Genomic DNA, 20520 nt, shown 5'->3' on the forward strand with positions numbered 1-20520 from the left:
ATTGTTCCTGCTGGTTCTCAGTCTTTTTTCCCACCATCTATTTCCCTTCATGCAGTAGAGGAGCACTTATTGAGGTAAATATTTAGTAAATAAATGAAAATGAATGAATAAGTGAATGAATGAAGACAAAGAGAAAGGCAACTCTGGACCGGAAGAGGGGTGGAGGTGGGCCATGGGGCAAGATCACACCAAGATGGGGGTTAGAATGGAATTACATGCTTATGCGAAACCTGTTTGTTGAATTTTCTTTTGGAACTGGGAATCAATAGATAATTTTCTTTCCCCAATCATGTAAGCAGGCAACTAATTATAGCAAGACTGGTGAGACCTAGATTGCTCCCATCAAAATCAACCTGTACAGCTTCAGGAGCATATGGTAAAATAATTTCAGCACAAAAGATGCAGATGTAACTCTGAATTCTCTGATAGCAGCGGCTTCCTGTTTAAAAGCAATAAAGTGCAGGCATCAAAAGGCATTAGTAAAAGGGGAAAGTTCAATTCAAGGAAGATATTTTCATAAGCCAATTGGAAGAGAGATTTTTTTTCACTTTTCCTCTAGAGCTTTTGGGAATCCTATTCACACAGATGCAAAGAGTCAGTTCAAGCCTGACTGAGCAGGGCTGAGGCGGGCAGGGTCCAGTGATTTGAGTGGGGGCTCGGGCAGTGAGGCAATAGGAGTCTGCGGCAGCGGGGGGTCTCACCTCAGCAGGGATTCGCATACAGCGGCAGCATGCATGCAGACTTCCTTATCTCCATCCCGCCTTGGTTTATCCAATAAGAAGTCATGGATCTGTCCCTTCCCTTAGTAGTCTGTTACTCAGTTTCGCCTGCAAATAAGGCAAGGACCAAGGGCACTGCTGGGGACTTGGTAGAAGAGCAGATCTGATTCTTTCCCACTCCATCTCTATGCGCTCCGGAGTAAGACTGTGGAGTTCAAATCCCAGCTCTGATCATTCCTAGTGGGACTGTGGGCAAGCTCAATGTCTTCATCCATAAAATGGGGAAAATAATAATGTCACCTCACAGGACTATGGTGAAGGTTACATAGGTAAATGCAGGCAGAAGCTCTTAGAATGATGCCCACCATATATTAATAATAAGTGCCAGCAAGTGGCAGCAGTGTTTTCTATACATGATGTTCTGTCTCTGGTCAGAGATTCTACTGTTCTCTGCCTCCTGGTACAGAGGCACATACCCTTACTTATCATCTGCTTCAACTAAGAGGTTAGCATGACAATGTGTTTTAGTTCTATTTGGAAATATTTCTCAGTCAATAAATATTTACTGAATGTGTATTGTGTGTCAGGCACTGTTTTGGACCTGGTAGACACTCAAAATGAAAGCCTGCACGAAGTTGGGGCTCTACTGAGAGAAATGGGCAGAAACACACATAGCTGGTGAGTTTCCATGAGACTGGAGCCACTACTTACAAGGGGCCCTAGGGGCTGAGAGAGAAGGGACACACAGGGACAGAGCTGACCGGGCAGATTTCCCTGAGAAGGTGCCATCCTCACAATCCTCACAGTTGTTTATCTCAGGCTTTGAGACCTTAATGGTGGCATTATACAATTGATATTTTCTCTTGTGTTACCTAATGCATCATCATATTTCTGAACATAAAATTAAAAGACTGAATAGACTCAACATCCTTTCACTGAGGAACTGCGCTAAGGGCTTTCACACACATTATATCATTTAGCCAATTCTCTACGAGGACGTCCGGATTTCTTCAAAAACCAGGATGCCAGATGGGATAATTTTTTGATGGATGGAGTCCATTACCAGTTTAGGCCACAAGCCCAGGTGATTGAAAAAGCATAAATCAGGCAGTTGTCCTGGTGATGCCACTCTCTCCAATTTTTAAACCTTCTGCTAATAATGGAGATATTACCTGGCCCTCTCAATGATAAAAGAATTAGCTCATCGAATCACCACCTGATCACATGGATGGCAGCTCCTCTTTTTCAGCAGTTTCCATAGCATTGTTTAATTTTTACACTAGAGAGGGCTACTGACGTCTTTTGTTTCTTTGTGTGTGCTTTGCTTTACCGCCAAGGGCTTCGGCCGTCTGGTTTGCACTTAAACCTAGATGTCATATGTGTGCCTGATGGATGATGAGAGAGGGAGAGATGCTTGCCTCTCATCATCTCCTACTCCAGGCTGTTTCATTCTGAGATCACCAAGTCAAACTCAGTTTGTCAATCAAGTTCCCAAATCTGAGCTCTTAAAAGATCTCACCTAGTTCAAGCCTTCCCTAGAGGGATGGAGAGTAAGACAGGGCTGGTGGCGGGTTACAGGGTTCCCCAGTTTCTTTTTGTGAAGTCCAGCCACAGAGAATGAGTCAGAATAGTCAGGAGGCTGTCCTTCTGGCACTAACCCCAGACCCGTTTTAAATAACGCATCTAAATGTTAATGCACACTTAAGACAACAGTGCAGCTCATATTCTTTCCAAATTGATTCATTTTGCAGTAAGCCTGATGCAATTTACTCAGTATAAAAATGTCTCTGGCAATTAGGGGAACAAAGGGGCAAAGCTGGCAGACCACAAGGATGACAAACAAAGCAAGACGACATGAAAGCTGGGGCCAGAATTAAATTTCTTTTTGAATCAGACATTTTTGGGAATGTCAATAGTAAACAAAAGCATTCTTTTCAAGAGAAACATGAGGATTCTCCATTGGCAAAAACCAATGCAAACAGTCTGAGACGTGATTTTGATGGACTGCTCCGAAGCCTCCCGGATTCCTAATGGTGTCAACTTCAGTGTGTCTGGGCTTCAAACAGCAGATGCAGAAAGTGGAAGAGAGAGCCAAGTTTCCCCTACAGTGGTGGATGGGGTTTTCCAGATCACTGAAGAATAGGTCCCTGACCCCTTCACTGGCCACATTGGAAGGATGTAGCTCTGAAATATATGCTACAGAAGAAAGTAAAATTGTTTAGCCTGGGGAGAAAAAAGTTAAAAAGAAACATGAAAACTATCCTCAAATGAAAAACTGCTATGTAAGGAGAAATTAGGCTTGTTCTGTTCAATTTTAGAGGAGAAAAAGAGGACTGGCAAGATAATGGTGAAACGAGATGGGACTAAGAGATATTGTCTACTCAAATGATCCTAGGTGCCTTGTATACATAATCATAGTACTACTTCATAAGGAAATTGTGGTATTAAATGTAATTGTATGCCTTGGTGCTAAGACCATGGTGAGCACTCAGTATAGCTATCATTGTTAAAAGCAATAGTCCTCAAAGATCCCACAAGGTAGGTATTACTATTCTCATTTTATGGATGAGACACCAGATGTTTGAAGAAATTAAATAATTTTTTAGAGACACTCAGTAACTTTACAAGGTTACAAATCCAGTGAATGGGCCGTTAATAAGTTGTTCCGAGCAGCTTTAGCTGCCCCACGGTGGGGTGGTCTGCTGGGCTGTGATGAGTGTTCTACTGCTTGGAGTAAGGTGATTTGGAGTAGAGGAGCTTAGGAAGAGGCTCTTGCGTTGGTTTGGACTAGTAAAGGGGTTGAATTCAATAATTTTAAGGTTCTTTAATGCTTGCTAATTCTATGACTGAAATATTTTCCAAGTTCTGCTGGCTGGCTAGATCATGCCTTTAACTCATCTTAGCATAAATGGCTCAGGGGGAATGTGAACTTGGAGAGGCAGCCAGAGAAGAAGGCCAAGGACCCAAGGACCATGCACACACACGGAAATCCAGGAGTTTTTATTCCTATCTGAATGCTGACTTTGTCAACCACCAAATTTCCTGGCTCACATTCCATACACAATGAATCTGCTCTCACTGGCTCCCCAAACTTCAGAGGCCAGTGAGACAATTTAGACAAGGTAGCAGAAGGTTAATCAAGAAAGAGAACAGCCAAGGGGGGATTTTTAGAAATGGAAGTTATCTAGGTCTATTGCGAGGATGACCCCAAAGAGCATCAAGACACTCCCTAGGGAAAGTGACCAGGGTGGAAAACTCCAGACAGATAAATCTCTCTGAGGCCTGCAGGTAGATATGCAACAGAATAATAAGCAAAATTTCATGCAGTCAGGGAGGAATGGTAGTCCTGGGAGAGAAAAACAAGATAAATGGAGGGAATACTCAAGGAACACTGAAGAGCATGCAACTGGAATTCATCCTAGCTTATGTGAAAAGAGAAAAAACTCAACAGGAGCCAGTGTGCTTAAGTAGGGATGTAAAGACTAGTAGTATCCTAAGGAAAGGGAGAAAGTGGAGGGAAAGTACCAAGTAGAAGTCTCTTGTGGAAGATGAGGAAACATATAGAAAGAATATGTAGGAAATTAGAAAATTGGAGAGGATAAAAGGATCACAGAGCGGGTAATCAGAAAACATCAGAACCACCTATTTCCAAGGCTGATATATGTCAGCCTTTGTTTAGCAGTGTGGGATGGTTAGGGCTACAAAGGAAGATGACTCAGGCTGAGGACAGTCAATATATCTGAGGTGGATAGAAGGAAGTAAGTTGTTGTATAAGACAGAGGTAGAATTTTGGTCAGTAGCTTTCTAGATGCGTTCCCCGCCCTCCCCTGCCCACCCTTAAAACCATATTTCAAGTTCTTGAAGAGCTCCTGGCCCAATTACTTTGAGAATTTGTTCCTTTAGTTAGCACTTTTTTTTTTCTTTCTTTCTTTGCCATGTGGAGTGTGTATGGAGGTGGACAAGAGGGCTTGAAACAACTTGCTTTACTCAGCAGGGTAACTGAACAGTTTGATATAAATGAGGCATGGGTCCAAAGGAATGGGGTGATCCAGGCTTAAGAGGGCTGCAGCCCAGGTGGTTGGTGCCAGGCTAAGGAGCTCAGACTTGATCTTGGGTCAGACATAGTTTCACTGAAGGGTTTGAAGTGGAGGATTAACAGCCTGCAGTTTTCACCTGCCACTTCTCTCCTCAAGGTCTCGACGTGCTTCATTTGGGACTTCCTAATACCCAGGAAGAGTCACTGAGGTTATCATCCTCAGAGGCTTTATGCAGCATTCCACAGAATTAACAGAACACCACAGAATAACAATCTGGCTCTGGCCTCTCCCTCACATTCCTTCAGAGGGACTGAAAATCTGAGTCACGGAGCTGAGCCGAAGATGAACAGTACCGCACATGGCTCTCTCTCCTCGGGGGCCCACTGCTCAGCAGTCCTGCGAGCAAAGCTGCCCTGTGGGGTGGAGGTAGGCTCCAGACCCTCAGGTAACCTGGTGCCCTGGAGGGAACAGTCTCAAGGACCATCCAAGCCACTGGGGACGCTAGTTCTCACGCCTGGGCTCGGCCTGCTCTGCTGCAAGCTGTGGCTTTCCTTCCACAGCCTCCCCTTTCTTGCCACCACAAGACCTACCCATCGGCAGAGGGAAAGCTATCAGTAATTTGAAAGCAGTGAGAACTCTCCTCTTGGAGTTCAGTGATGTAAGAGTCTCTCAGGCATAGACATTGCACCAAATCCCTGAGCAGATTTTGTAAAGCCTTTTAAATGCCAAATCCCATCGTTGATCAGCTCTTAACTAAGGCTCTGAACCATAGGAGAATGCATTTCTATTCTAACAGCAAGGAGTTTAGTTGGGCATGTGAGTGTGGAACTACAAACAAAACAAAAAGGGAAACTCAGGAGCAGGCCAGGTAATGAAACACAGGCCTGGAGCAAACGCAGGCGGACCTGGGAGATTATGCAGGTGGTGGTGTTTCTGTACTCGTCAGCACTGGCTACCTAACCTTCTTCCACTACAGTTAAAAGAGTTGATGATTCCATCACCTGTTTCTGCTTCTTCACCACAGACGGAGACCTGAAAGCAGCAAGCAGTGAGGGGCAGGATTGGAGGAGAGCTTCAGGAGTCAGGAATGACAGGGATCTAAGACCATATTCTTTAGTTAGAATTTCTATGACCTTCCAGAGGGCCAGACGTAATGTTTCCTAGCTCCTGTTCTCAGGACTGCCTGCTCTCCAAAATGTGCTTCTTCTGTGGGCTGAGGCCTTAGAACTTTGCCCTTGATTTTGGATAGGAAGGATTACATATATACCATAGAAAATATGCAACTGGGCATATCAAAGGTTAATCATCACACATATATAATAATGTATTCTCAATTCTTGGCGTCAGGGAAGCTCACAGCACAGTGTTTGGGAGTATCAACTGTGGAGCTGGACGACTTGGGTTTGAATATGAGATGCGTGACTCTGGCCAAGCTACTTAACCACACTGAGCTTCAGCTCCCTCCACGATAAAATTAAAGCGCCTCCCTCACTGAGTGGGGTAAGTGCAACGTTAGGTAGAGGACACGTGGACGGCCCTTAGGATAATGCCCGGCACCACAGAGGAAGCACGAGGTAGCTCCTCCTCTCTCTCCTGGCTATGGTCTGCGTGTGCTCCCTGCCCCCATCCCCAAATTCCTGTGTTGAAATCTACCCCCAGAGTGGTAGTATTAGGAGATGGGGCCTTTGGGTAGTGATCGGGTCATGAGGGTGATTAGCGAGTGCTCTTATCAAGAGGTTCCAGAGAGCTCCCTTGCCCCTTTGGCCATGTGAGGACAGAAAGAAGACACCAACTATGAACGAGGAAGAGAGACCTCTTCCTGCTGACACCCTGATCTTGGACTTTCAGACTCCAGCAAGTGAAGTGAAAGTGAAAGTCACTCAGTCGTGTCTGACTCTTTGCAATCCCATGGACTATAACATTTCATGGAATTCTCTGGGCTAGAATACTGGAGTGGGTAAGCCTTTCCCTCCTCCAGGGGATCTTCCCAAGCCGGGGATCAAACCCAGGGCTCCCACATTGCAGGCAGATTCTTTACTAGCTGAGCCACAAGGGAAGACCCCAGACTTCAGAACTGTATGAAATAAACTTCTGTTGTTTATAAACTGCCCAGTCAGTGGTATTTTGTTACAGTGGCTCAAACAAGGACTAAAATTTTCCATTTTCCATTTTATCATCACTATTACTATTATACAAATTAAGAGGAATGCAGGAGGAGAGGTGAGCCCCTACTCAGGCTGCCAGGGTGCTTGCTCATCCCTGTCCCCCACCAGCAGCCTCATTCTTCCTCTGTCCTCTGTGTGTTGGCACTCAGGAAGAAGCCAGCTGTGAAAGGGCACCAGATCCCTGTCGACCAGTGGAGAGACAGGGCTGCAGCTGGACTGCCACAGGGCCGCAGGGCCAATGCCATTCTGGGGACCCTAAAGGGCTTCTCAGAGGAGGAGACACTAAACTGGCTGCAGAAGAATGAGTAAGGACCTCTGGTGGAGAACAGGGTGGAGGGCAAAGCTGCCTGAGCTACTCTTCTTGCAAAGAGAAAGGAGAGGAAGGAGGATGACAAGAGAGGTCTGGAATCGGAGCCAACAGCAGCCAAAATCATAAGGCTGGCCCAGAGAAGACAACTGAGCTGGCTCTGATGGGAGAAGGGGAGTGGTCAGGTGCACACCGACAGGAAGGCATCCCATACAAAGCGGGCACGTGTGCCGAGGCCTGGTGACGTGCTGGGGCCGCAGGATCACCTGGCCACCTCCCCCGCCCCCCGCCCCAGTCTCTGTCTCTCGGAGCGCCTGACTTCCATGTGTGTGTCCCACTGGCTTGTGTGGCAGCAGAACCCAACCCCTCCCCACCGAGGCAGTCTCCAAACAGAGAAATCTCTGGACCCCACCCCCACCCCAACTCTTCTTGTGGCAAACATCCTGTTGCTGCTGCTGCTGCTGCTAAGTCGCTTCAGTCGTGTCCGACTCTGTGCGACCCTATAGACGGCAGCCCACCAGGCTCCCCGTCCCTGGGATTCTCCAGGCAAGAACACTGGAGTGGGGTGCCATTTCCTTCTCCAGTGCACGAAAGTGAAAAGTGAAAGTGAAGTCGTTCAGTCGTGCCGACTCTTTCTCCTGTTACAAGTGCTCAAAAGATTCCGCCCTGGGTCCAAGCACTTCTCACTTTCTCTTTCCTGTTGGTATGATCTAAAGACAGTCCATGTGTGCAGCTATTTTCTGCCCCAGCACAAGTGGATTTCAGGGGACAAGCTCTTCACCAGCACCCCTGTGGCACCGGTGCACACACCCATCACAGCGTCAGAACTGTCCCTTGTCATCCAACACCAAACCTCACTCTGAGGCCTTGAAGGCAGGAAGAGCCACCAGAGCCCAACCAGGGCCTGGGATAGAGTGAGAGTTGTAAACATTTGCTGCCACAATGCATGATGGAATGAATGTGTGAATTCTTTGACACCAGTGGTGTATCACCTCATTCCTCCATCTCTTTTTAATATCTCCCTCCCTACTGGGAAATTGTAAGTACTTGGTAAGCACTCCTGAGATGAGAAGTGATTGTTTTTATGCATTTTGACTTCTCTTTGTATACAACATATATTTATCCTTATGGGATTTGCCAGGATGCCATTCTGACAAGCCGAGGGGTTTATAGGTATTCACAATTCTCTTATCTTCCTAGTGTTCAATCCATCAAATATCCAGGGCAGAGTGGAAGAACGAAAGCAACCAGCTCAAAAGAGCCCCACTACAAGCCTTGGGCTGTCAAATCTCGAAGGTCAAAGCTGGCAGAAGCCGATGGTCTTCTCATTTATTTTTCTTGATGCTCATCAATGAAGGCAATCGTGAGTAAAAGTTGTACCTGCCAGGAAAGGAATTGTCCTTTGTACTTAGTGGCAACCTTCACAGTTGAGGTGCATTCTGACAGCTGCTTCCTGAACCCCAGGGAGAATCACACATCTATCCCTGGGCGTGGGCAAAGGGTGGGGAGAAGTACTTTTTATCTTTTCACTGATTGGAGACTCTTCTTTGATCTTGGCCTGGACTTTTAATTTTTAGAGCTTAGGTTTAGGAAGACTTGCATCACAGAACTACCATAAACTGATCTGGTATCTGTTCACCTAACACAGAATATCTCCTGTGTGCTAGATGCTGTGCCAGGCACTGCAAGGAATAGGAAGGTGTACAAACCAAGGATCTAGCTTCAAGGTGTGTGGCCTAGAGCCAGATGACCGAATATCAGATGAGATCTTCCTGCCTGATTGAGAACAAGTCTTAATTTCCTCAGAGCCCAGTGTGATACAAGGGTTCAACTGCAAGGCTTCCTTGGGGGAAATAACATGAGATAAAAAAATGATGCAGAAGATCTGTGTTCCCCCCTGTGTGTTACCCACGACTATGGGCAAATCACTGAACCTCTTTGAGATTCCGTTTACTTATCTGTAAAATGAGGCTAACAACATATAAGGCATAAATTGTAGTGAAGATACAATGAGTCGGTGGATGTTGATGTACTTGGTACCCTCAACATGCACAGTGCAGGTATTTACTGTGAATATTGACAACATAGTGTCTACCTCCTAAGAACACAAAGGAGTGCCATGGTCCTGCTGTTAATCTGAAAATGAGATGAGAGTCCACATATGACACTGTGAAGAACAAGAGGCATGGTGGATAGTGTGTGGATAGTGGATGGATGGATGGATAAACGCATGAAAGGATGCATGGGATGGAGATCCCCTCTGACTCTAAAAGGTCAGGCTTTCTCCAGTCCACTGTGTATTCTTCTCAGTCTCCGTGGCCTTGAACACCGCAGTCCTTTTGGAGAAAGAATAACAGATGTGTCCTGAGAAGACCCACCAGAGGAGACCAGACCTATCCATGACCTGGGATACACGGTTTTCCCAGCTTGTGGGAGCACAGCAGGCAGGATCAGGCCAGGCCTAGACCGCCTTGTCACTAGCATGTCTCCCCATAAGGGGGTGAAAAATGACTCTCCACCCTGCACACAAGTCCATCTCACCTCTCCAAGCTTTCTTTTTTTATTTTTTCCTTCAGTTCAGTTCAATTCAGTCACTCAGTCGTGTCTGACTCTTTGCAACCCCATGAATCGCAGCACGCCAGGCCTCCCTGTCCATCACCAACTCCTGGAGTTCACTCAGACTCATGTCCATCGAGTCAGTGATGCCATCCAGCCATCTCATCCTCGGTCGTCCCCTTCTCCTCCTGCCCTCAATCCCTCCCAGCATCAGGGTCTTTTCCAATGAGTCAACTCTTTGCATGAGGTGGCCAAAGTACTGGAGTTTCAGCTTCAGCATCATTCCCTCTAAAGAAATCCCAGGGCTGATCTCCTTCAGAATGGACTGGTTGGATCTCCTTGCAGTCCAGGGGACTCTCAAGAGTCCTCTCCAACTATAGAAAGCCACCTGTTTTGTGATGATGCAAGTCAACCTGAGATGCTAGCTGTCATTACTAATTCTTGATGCACATCAGAATCCCAGCGGCACTCTTTAAAAATACTTATGCTCATGCCCCTTCCCAAGACTAGTAAAATCAGAATCAATTGGGATAGCCTTTAGCCATATGGACTTTGTAAACTGTGTAGTTCTGATTTGTACCCCCAAATCTTGAGACCTACCATTTCAATGGCTTAAGGTCCATATGCTGGAGAAGACTAGCATTTTAGTCGTTGCTTCCATATTACTGCTCAGAGGGGTGAGAAATATGATAAATCCAGGCATAGCCAGTGGGACTGGTACTTTGGGGGTACCACCTAGGTCATTCCGAGTGGTATGAAATTGATAAACTTGGCCCTTCTCACAACCACTCTCCTCAAATGCTGAGCAGTCTGGAGGAAGGCTGGCCTACCTTTATAGGAACAATTGGTAGGGGATGAGGGGAACACCCCCTCCACATTACTTAATTTAACTTCACAACCACCCAATGAAGTGGTTTAGTTATTACCATTATACAGAGGGGAAAGCTGAGGCTCCAGAGACGAGCCTAAGAGCACACTGTGTGTGTGTGTTGGGGGAGGAGGTGCCTCCCCGCTCGCCTAGGACTGGAGTCTCATGACTGCCTCTGCTAGAGAGTCACCAGCTGCATGACTGTTCCTGTGACATGGTGACAGGGCTGAGTGTGAGTTTTAAGGCTTTTAAAAATTATCTTTAAAGCCTTTGAATGGCTCTCTCTTTTTAGTGTAAATCACCCGGACATTAAAGCCCTTATTGTATATTTATTAGTGTGTTATTCAGACCAAGGGGGAAAAGAGAGACGCTGACACTACGAATGACTTTGAAAGTGAGAAGAACCGGGGCCTGAAATTAAATCATTGTGACAGTGCCACTCGAGGGCATCAATTTCAATAAATGATCACCTTTTTTTCACTCCTGATCCCGTTTGTCATGCGGGCAGGATGCGAGGAGAACTTTGCCTGGGATGCTGAGTACCACAGGCCTCTAATTCCTTCATGCTGGCCAGGCCTGCCACAGTGCCCTGAACCAACTGAAGGCACACCCAGCACAGCTGGGCAGAGGCAGTCGGGCATCCTTTCAGAAGCAAATGCCCTGTGTCATCTTTCCACACTGCGCTCCCCCGCTCCTGCCCCTCACTCAGCCTTCTGAGACCATCCAGTCTATTTACAGGGAAATCCAGGTTTCTGTACAAAAGTGGTGAAAGGTCTCTGTGGGTCAGTAGTAGGTAACTGACTTGTGTGCCAGACTAGTGGGCCCATGAATCTATCATTTCCTGCACCCCTGTCCTGACTGGCAACCTGAGGCAGGGGCGCTTGCATTGCACGATGGAGGAAGGGGTGGCAGCCGGTGAAATCTCCACTTCAGGAGGGAGGAAGCTGAGGCCGGGAAGGCTGTGGTGGTTCTATTACCACACTGCAAACTAGCAGTGCAGCTAGGACTGACAGTACACCTCCTGATGCCCAGGAATCAATATTGCTTTGAGTTAAATTCCTTTGGCAGGTCTCCCATTGGGATTGTTTCTGGTTTTAAAGCTGGGATCCTTAGTCAGAACCGATCAGTTTAAATAAACATGGCAGCCGTGTGGGTACTCAGCACACACGTGAGTTCTTCAACTGAGAGAGGAGTGCAGATTTTAATCTCAGGGCAATGAGGTTGAAGACATCTTGATTGAGATTTTCTGTTTAGCTGGGAAGCAGACAAATGGAAGCACTGGAGGATGGGGCTCTGGGGTCCAACATGGGCGTGGGTCCTGGCTTTGCCAGGAGCCTGCACTTTGACCTTTATCACACCTCATCAGGCATTGAGCCCTGGCTTCCCACATCTGGAAATCAATGGGACAGATGGAACTCAAGTCTCCTCTGAGTGTAGGGGTTAAGCTCCCACAGATAGGTGAAGTTCTGTGCTGTGGAGAATCTTATTTCTCTGCTATTCTCTGGAATGAGTCTCATTTGTGTTGTGAAAAGGCCCTGACAGCTTATCTTGGCTCAAGCCCGGGTATCACCAAATCCTTTAAGTTTAAAACATCTTTTCAAGTATTAGTAATTCAAACGATTGGCAAATTCTATCCCCCCAGGCCCAATTCTTCCCTCCACACACTGTAGTTTTGGTCACACATAAGAAAGCCTCCAGATACCCAGGGCTGCAGGAGAAAGCTGTGTGTGCCAAGAGGAAGGCAGGCTTGTGATGAATGTCGTGGAAGCAGTCTTGGAGAGTCTCTCTTACAGTCCGAGACACCATCAACCCTTGTGCTTGTGTTCTTGAGTCCAAGAAGCTGCTGATTTTACATTGCCAATTGCTGCTGGAAAGACTGATCTTCCTAAAACAGCTTTCAGTTGAAAGGTAGGGGAGCGCAGAAGAAGGAGCTGAGATGCCTGTGCTGACTTTCCTGGACAGTGATCTTAGCTCAGCCTCTTAAAATTTCTGGGGCCTAATTTAAAAACATCTGCATAAGCATCTGCTGTTGCTGTTTAACTTGTGTCTTGCTTACTGAACTGGATGCTTCTTGAAAGAAAGCCTTTGCCATCTCCGGCCGTGTATTCCCAGCACCGATGACGCAGGTGGCATGCCATCCCTGGTGGTTACATGAATTATAAACTGACAAGCATCTATTAGTAGCATGTATTAAGTATCTACTGCAGTTGGGCACAGTGTGCGCCATCTTCCTCATGCCATTTCAGGTTGTCGTTCAGTTGCTCAGTCACGTCTGACTCTATGCAACCCTGTGGACTGCAGCATGCCAGTCTCCTCTGTCCTTCACTACCTCCCAGAGTTTGCTCAAACTCACATCCATTGAGTCAGTAACACCATCCAACCACCTCATCCTCTGCTGCTCCCTTCTATTTTTGCCTTCCATCTTTCCCAGCATCAGGGTCTTTTCCAGTGAGTTGGTTCTTTGCATCAGGTGGCCAAAATACTGGAGCATTTCACGGTACACCATGTTAAATAGGTATTGCTACTGCTACTGCTAAGTTGCTTCAGTCATGTCCGACTCTGTATGACCCCATAGACGGCAGCCCACCAGGCTCCCCTGTTCCTGGGATTCTCCAGGCAAGAACACTAGAGTGTGTTGCCATTTCCTTCTCCAATGCATGAGAGTGAAAAGTGAAAGTGAAGTCACTGAGTCGTGTCCAACTCTCAGCGACCCCATGGACTGCAGCCCACCAGGCTCCTCCGTCCATGGGATTTTCCAGGCAAGAGTACTGGAGTGGGGTGCCATTTATATTCGTTCAATTCACAGAACTTTGTGGCCTCTAATTTCCAGTTAGCATGTCCTCTGCCTGCTGGATTCTGTAGTCAGCAGGGTTGGGCAGTTTGACAGCCCATTTCTCTGCTTCCTTGAGTCTGTGGCCTTTCTGGCTGAGAAGATGAGCAGATGAGCAGGCCAGGCATTCATTGTCGGCTGTCCCCTGGGAGACTCTGGGCAAAGCCTGACTGCCTTGGCAGACTCAGGCGTTCTCGCCCTGTGAATCGTTTAGATCTCATGCACTCTGCTGCTGCTGCTGCTGCTTTCCAGGCGACCGGGAGGGGAGCATCTGCTGGGATTCCCCAACCGCCGCCCCTGCTTCCTGCGCCTCCTCGCAGGCTGCCGCCCTGCTGGTGTTGCACTGAGTGGTCTCCCAGGGACTTGCTGGCCTCTGACTTGTCATTCCTCTGAGTCAGGCTCTCCTGAGTCGACAGTATTATGACAGCTTCCTCCCTTGTTACTACAAATGCTGACTGTTGTTTTCCCAGCAGCAGTCCCCAAACCACCGTGTTCTGTTCTGAGAGGAAGCCAGCCTTATCCATAGTCATCACTGTCATCACCACAATTTCACCATGTCCCCCTCACTGCACTGATCACTAGACTCCTGGGGTCATCCCTGATATTAAAGGGAACAAGCTTCCAGCAAGGCAAACTGCCAAGGATCTCAAAATCAAAAGATTCTTGAGAGTGGCACTGACCTCATAATCAGGAAACAGATGAGTCGCAATCCTGTGTGATCCCAAATTGTAAGCAGAGCAGAGTAGATCAGGGTATTAAGTAAATGGCCTCTAACATGTGTTTCCTGATCAGAGTGTGCAAAACCCTTCACATCCTTAACTGCACTGACCCCACATGACTGTGTGCGAAGGGCAGCACCATCATCCCCACTTTACAGATGGTAAATCTGAGGCTTAGCTAGGGATGGAATGTGCCTGAACTCATAGAGCTCATTCATGAAATATCCTTTCACAAACCATCAAGGTTGAAGATAGTAACACAGTACCTGTGTTGTTGAGTATTAAATAAGAAAACACATTAAAAATGCATAGCAGTGACTGGCATAATTAGTGCATAATTAGTGCATAACTGATACGTATGTGACAGGAAGCAAGTCCTTTACCCCTCCTGGCCTCAGTTCCCAATACTTGTGAATTGACATGGTGGGACCAGGTAAATTCCAGTGTTCCTCCCCACTCTAAAATGCTCCATTTCAGTGGTCTCAATGGGACAGTTTTGCCCCCCAGGAGACATCTGGCAATGTCTGGAGACATTTTTGTTGTCATAACCTCGGGAGCTGCTACTGGCATCTAGTGGGTACAGGCCTGGGAAGGCAGGGGACATACTGAGGACAGTGCCCACAAGAACTGTCTGGCCCCAGATGTCAATAGTATCGAGACTGAGCAAACCAGATCCAGCTAGACATGAACAGCTAGAGCTCTCTGAATTGCTGGAAAGGGCCTGTGGCCTGCAGCTTGCCAGGGTGTCCAGGACAGCACCCTTACCACGCTGATCTCGTCAATGAGGGGTGAGGGGGAAGGGGGGCTGGCTCAGGCATCTTTAATTTAAACTGACATCACTCTTGCTCATCATCAAACTCCAAAATGACTGCCACGACTAGGAGAGAACAGTGCAGCACAAGACTCATAGAGCCCGGCCAGACGCATAGCCCCTAGGACGCAGGGGCAGCCCTACCAGAACCAGGGTCAGTGGGCTTGCCCATCACCCCTGCAGCCCTTCCCCTGCCTCAGCTCCCTCCCTCCAAGGGGCAGACGACTGCCAGTGATCAAAGAGTCATGCTGGGAAGAAAATGCTTTGGCCTGTGGAATGGACACAGAAATGGCAGCCAGGGCAGCCTCGGGGGAGTGTCACAGCCTCCTGCACTGTGCAGTATTGGTCTCCGTGTTCTCGCCACATATGGAGGGAAGGTCACCATCACACGCTCCCTGGATCTTCAAAGAAGCTGCTGCTGCTGCTAAGTCGCTTCAGTCATGTCCGACTCTGTGCGACACCATAGACGGCAGCCCACCAGGCTCCCTGTCACTGGGATTCTCCAGGCAAGAACACTGGAGTGGGTTGCCATTTCCTTCTCCAATGCATGAAAGTGAAAAGTGAAAGTGAAGTTGCTCAGTCATGTCCAACTCTTTGCAACCCCATGGACTGCAGCCTACCAGGCTCCTCTGTCCATGGGATTTTCCAGGCAAGAGTACTGGAGTGGGTTGCCATTGCCCTCTCTGTCAAAGAAGCTAGCTTATCTCTTTTCACAAAGTTCCTTCACCTTCCATTTCTTCTTTCCCAAACTCTTAGGTTTTCCCTGAATTCCTGCCAAGAGGCTATGGGTTTCCCAGAAAGAGGAGAAATGACCCAGAAAGACCCCAAATGAAGAAAGGGGAGACCTGGGGTCTCATTTAGGTTACTATAAATAGGCTGCCTATCTCCTCTCTGCCTCAGTTTTCCTATCTGTTAAATGAGCAGAGACATTACTTTGCCAACAAAGGTCTGTCTAGACAAAGCTATGGTTTTTCCTGTAGTCATGTACAGATGTGAGAGTTGGACTATAAAGAAAGCTGAGAGCCGAAGAATTGATGCTTTTGAACTGTGGTGTTGGAGAAGACTCTTGAGAGTCCCTTGGAAAGCAAGATCCAAACAGTCCATCCTAAAGGAAATCAGCCCTGAATATTCATTGGAAGGACTGAAGCTGAAGCTGAAACTCCAATATTACGGCCACCTGATGCGAAGAGCTGACTCATTTGAAAAGACCCTGATGCTGGGAAAGATTGAAGGCAGGAGAAGAGGGTGACAGAAGATGAGATGGTTGGATGGCATCACCGACTCAATGGACATGAGTTAGAGTAAACTCCGGGAGTTGGTGATGGACAGGGAGGCCTGGCATGCTGCAGTCCATGGGGTTTCTAAAAGTCAGACACGACTGAGCGACTGAACTGAAATGGGACCTCAGATGATAGTTATCAGCATAGGAAGATAAAGAGGGGACGGCTCTTTGTAAGCCCCCACAGCGAGTCACACCAAGGAGCAATCATCTTCCTGAGGATGCTGGACAGGGACCAGGCCCTGCTACTTAGGAAGCACTGAAGTCCTGCGGCCCTTGTCCCCTTGCATGCATGCATGTTCTCAGCTGGCATTTCAGGGAGACCCCTAACTCCACGTCCCCCTGCGACATCAGTGAGTCCCTCTACCCACTCCCCACTCTTCCAGCACTTTAACAGATTGATAGCCTGAAGTCCCAGCAGCGCCAGGCAGCACTCTCTGGACTCTGCCAGGCTTGGTGGGGCAGGAATGGTGAGCAGAAGGCAAAATAAGCAGCTCACGGGGTGAGGAAACACATACAGGATGGCACTGCAGCCGGGGCCGCCACCAGCCCCACTCATGGATGGGAGACTTTGCCATCTGGTATTCTCACAAGAAAGGGAGACCATGATGGAGGAAGGCATGCCCATGGCTCACCCCCTAGCACCTGGTATTCCTGATTTCTTGTGAACTCTGCAAGAAACACTTGGTGGCTGGACCCATCCCAGCCAGGCCAACGAGACATTTCTGAGGCAAGAAGACGTATGCGAGTTTCAATATGAGAAGAACATCCTTTCTGAAGCCAAGATTTCATTCTTGCTGGGACAGTAGTAGCAGTTCTTTGAAACACAAATAAATACAGATGGACCAGTAGCAGGGGGAGCAGGGTGAAGTCTTTCAAGAAATGAGTAAGAGGCGGTATAGTTTTATTGGAATGGTGGTAGGTAAGCTCTCCCCACTGACCCAGCACAGCATGGAGCTGGAGATGGGTAACATCACTGTTCAGTTGGAGCCTCTCTGAAAGATATTTTCTTAGAGGGAAGTTAAGCCCTGTAAGCTTAGCTAGAAATGTGAGGTCTACTGGCACACGTGCCTCTCTCACTCTTGTTGATTATCAAAGCAGGGACCCCTCAAAACTGAGGTCTTATGGAATGAGAAGAAAGGCAAGTGCAGAGATTCCCTTGTTCAAGTTTGCTTCCCAGAGTCACTGCTTCTAGAGGCCTGACGGATCACTGAGGAAGCGAGTATGTCCAGGAAGCTTAAGTTCAATGACAAGGGTACTGGGTATGACATCAATGCTGTGAAGCCTTTCTAGAATAAATCTTGCTCCTCTCCTCAATCGGCACCGTGTGGCAGCCCTGACCTCTTCCACTGTGGGGTCCCGTACTGCTATGGGACTGCTCAGGCAGCCACAATAGTTCGCTCTTTCCCTTCCTGCCAAAGTTCCTCTGGTAAAAACCAGTTTCCAGCATATTAAATTACTTTCATTTTGGCCTTTTAACACTCCCCTTGGCTGTTTTCTTCTTGGCTCCATCTGGACTTTGGGAAACGAATATCTTTAATACCCACTCATTAAATGTCCACTCTGCCAGCTGGTCCTCTGGCCTCTGGAAGGACCGCCAGCCTGGGCAGCCAGAGGACCCCACAGATCGGTGCTGGAGATACCACTCAGGGAATATTAGCAGTAATGGCTCAATCTGGACCCTACCCATTACAGGACGATTGTGAGTTTTAAGTAGATGTCATAGAGTCTGGAAATTTGTAGCCAAAACCACATCTCCGTTCACATACTGGATTTGGGACACGGGGAAGGACTTACCCATGCTTTCCCGGAGTGGGTGCCAGGAGGATCTCTCTTCCAGCCTCGTTGTGGGGCAGCAGCTGAGCGACGTACCTGCCCGACGGCTGCAGGTGCCGATGCACCGAGACAGCCAGCCGGCAGTGCTCGCTGCTGCTCCTCATCCATGGGCTCAGGATCGTGTGCTTGGAGTTTGCCGAGGTGTTGAGGAGGAGGAAGGCGCCTGCCAAGAGACATGGAGAATGAGTCTGCAGTGTGTCCGGATGAGAGGACCAGCGTCAGATCTGTGGTGGGATTAGAGAGACCAACAGCATTAGAGTCAACGATGCTGGAAGTCTTCCTCCGGCCCCTCACCATCTTCACACAGCCAATCTCTTCCCCGCTCTCTTAGGCTGTTTCTATAAAAAGTAGAGCCTGAGGCAAAGATGGTGATCGGGGCTTATCATTAGGCAGACCGAGCTTCTCCCCTCAGTTTCCCTAGGCACTAGTTCTCTATCTTTGAGTCTCAGGTTTTCATCTGTAACACGGACAGCCTAAGAGAGTCGCTCACTCCATGTATGATCCCAGAGTGGAGCTAGGACATCAGTTACACCTCATAAACCTCCAGGTGTGGGATCCCCAAACCTCACAAACCAGGACACTCTGGGGCATCTCAGGCCACCCAGTGGGTCACAGTTTAAATCTGAGCTGACCTGAGTTCTCCATATGATACTCAAGCCAACTTCAGACTCAACTGATATCTGTTGGACAATTCAGAGTTTCTGAGGAATGTATGGGTTGGCTCCAGGCTCTCAAATAGTTATGATCAGTTCAAGATTTTCTTTGTGTGGCTTATTTTGGTCACTTATTTTGTAGCTAAGATCATGGCTATAACTCCTTTGCTTATTAGCTACGTGATCTAGAGCGAAGCATTAACTTTTTCTTGTTTCAGTTTCCTCATGTATAAAAATGGAGTGGGAAGGGTTGGCCAAACTCAACAATTTCTTAAGACACATTTCAGCCCCACTGTCTATGAATCATGTGAATCTGCAACTATTCTCCACAAAGTGAAGTCGCTCAGTCATGTCCGACTCTTTGCGACCCCATGGACTATAGCCTGCCAGGCTCCTCTGTCCATGGGATTTTCCAGGCAATAGTCCTGGAGTGGATTGCCATTTCCTTCTCCAGGGGATCTTCCCAACCCAGGGATCGAACCCAGATCTCCCACATTGTAGACAGACGCTTTGGCAATCCACTCCAGTACTATTGCCTGGAAAATCCCATGGACAGAGCAACCTGGTAGGCTACAGCCCATGGGGTCACAAAGAGTCGGACACAACTGAGTGACTTTACCTTACCTTACCTTACCTTACCGTCTGAGCTACCAGAGAACTCCTTTCTCCACAAAGAGAGCCCTACAAATCCATCCTGGTGCCATGTCTGTGGCAGAGTTTCCCTCTGGGGCAAGCCAACCGTAATACCAGCAGCACAGGCCAAGTGACCTGCACAAAACCTGTATTTATGGGGATTACTGTTGGCATAAAACCACAGCATTATTTTATTGTTCCTGGTATTCCTTCTGATGCATTAATATCACTTGCCACACTTCTCCATTGAAGTTTTGGACCATTACATGCTGCTCCTTTTGCAGTGAAAGCCTGTCTCCTAACATCCTTGATTTCTCCTGTGGGAACCAGCTAACGAGTGTTCAGCTTCTTTAACCACTCCCAGCACATAGAATTAGTCTCCTTTGCAGATAACCCAATTTATCGAGTAGGCAAAGGAACCATACTTTTCATTGATAAAGAATGATATGGAGGAAAGAAGGGGATTTATACCAGAAGCTAAGTATTTCCAAGGACACATATTGTGTCAGGAATTTGGAGAGTTGTTATATTCTGGAAGTAGGTAAATATGACTTCTAGTTACAATCAGGATGAAGTCAGCACAAGACTGTTTCTGAACTGAATCAGGGACATGGGTCAGTACTGGAAACTAAACCCTCTGTAATTAGTGGGAAGTTTCAGCATGGTGCACAGGCCTTTGAAAAGTGCTTTCTGACCCTCAGTAAATAATCTGTATTATTATCCTATTTTACCATGGGGAGACATTCTTGTTATGGGCACAGAGGTTTAAAAAAAAAAAAAGATAATTAGAATCAAAGACTTAGAATTAGAAAGCACTTTAAGATGATCCAGTGTAATGCCCTTGCTTTTCTAGAGAAGCAGACTGGAGACCCGAAGTGGGAGATAACTTGTATAAAGTCTCAATTTGAAAGTCCAAACCAGATTCCAGGTCTCTGAACTCCTAATCCAAGCTCTTTCCCTTGCATCTTTCTCACTGCCCCACTGTATTCTTTATCCTAAAATGAAATGTAAGCAGGGTGCCTTGTGGCCAAGTTGTATAACGCAGGAGCCGAGAGGGATGGGACAGGAGAAAGACAGGCAGATGGACTCTCCACTCCAGAACAAATC

At 47.5% G+C, this 20520-nt stretch overlaps 1 protein-coding gene across 1 annotated transcript in view; it reads right to left on the reverse strand.

Moving 5' to 3' along the window:
- The window catches only part of ALK (ALK receptor tyrosine kinase), a 734717-nt gene that overhangs the window by 316128 nt on the left and 398069 nt on the right, over positions 1-20520 (reverse strand). Inside the window, exon 4 of the mRNA XM_068966737.1 lies at positions 18089-18290. Within this exon, the coding sequence (XP_068822838.1) occupies positions 18089-18290 (202 nt within the window). The remainder of the gene's footprint in view (positions 1-18088; positions 18291-20520) is intronic.

The sequence above is a fragment of the Capricornis sumatraensis genome, chromosome 1, assembly GCF_032405125.1.
Source record: "Capricornis sumatraensis isolate serow.1 chromosome 1, serow.2, whole genome shotgun sequence".
Classification (NCBI taxonomy): domain Eukaryota; kingdom Metazoa; phylum Chordata; class Mammalia; order Artiodactyla; family Bovidae; genus Capricornis; species Capricornis sumatraensis.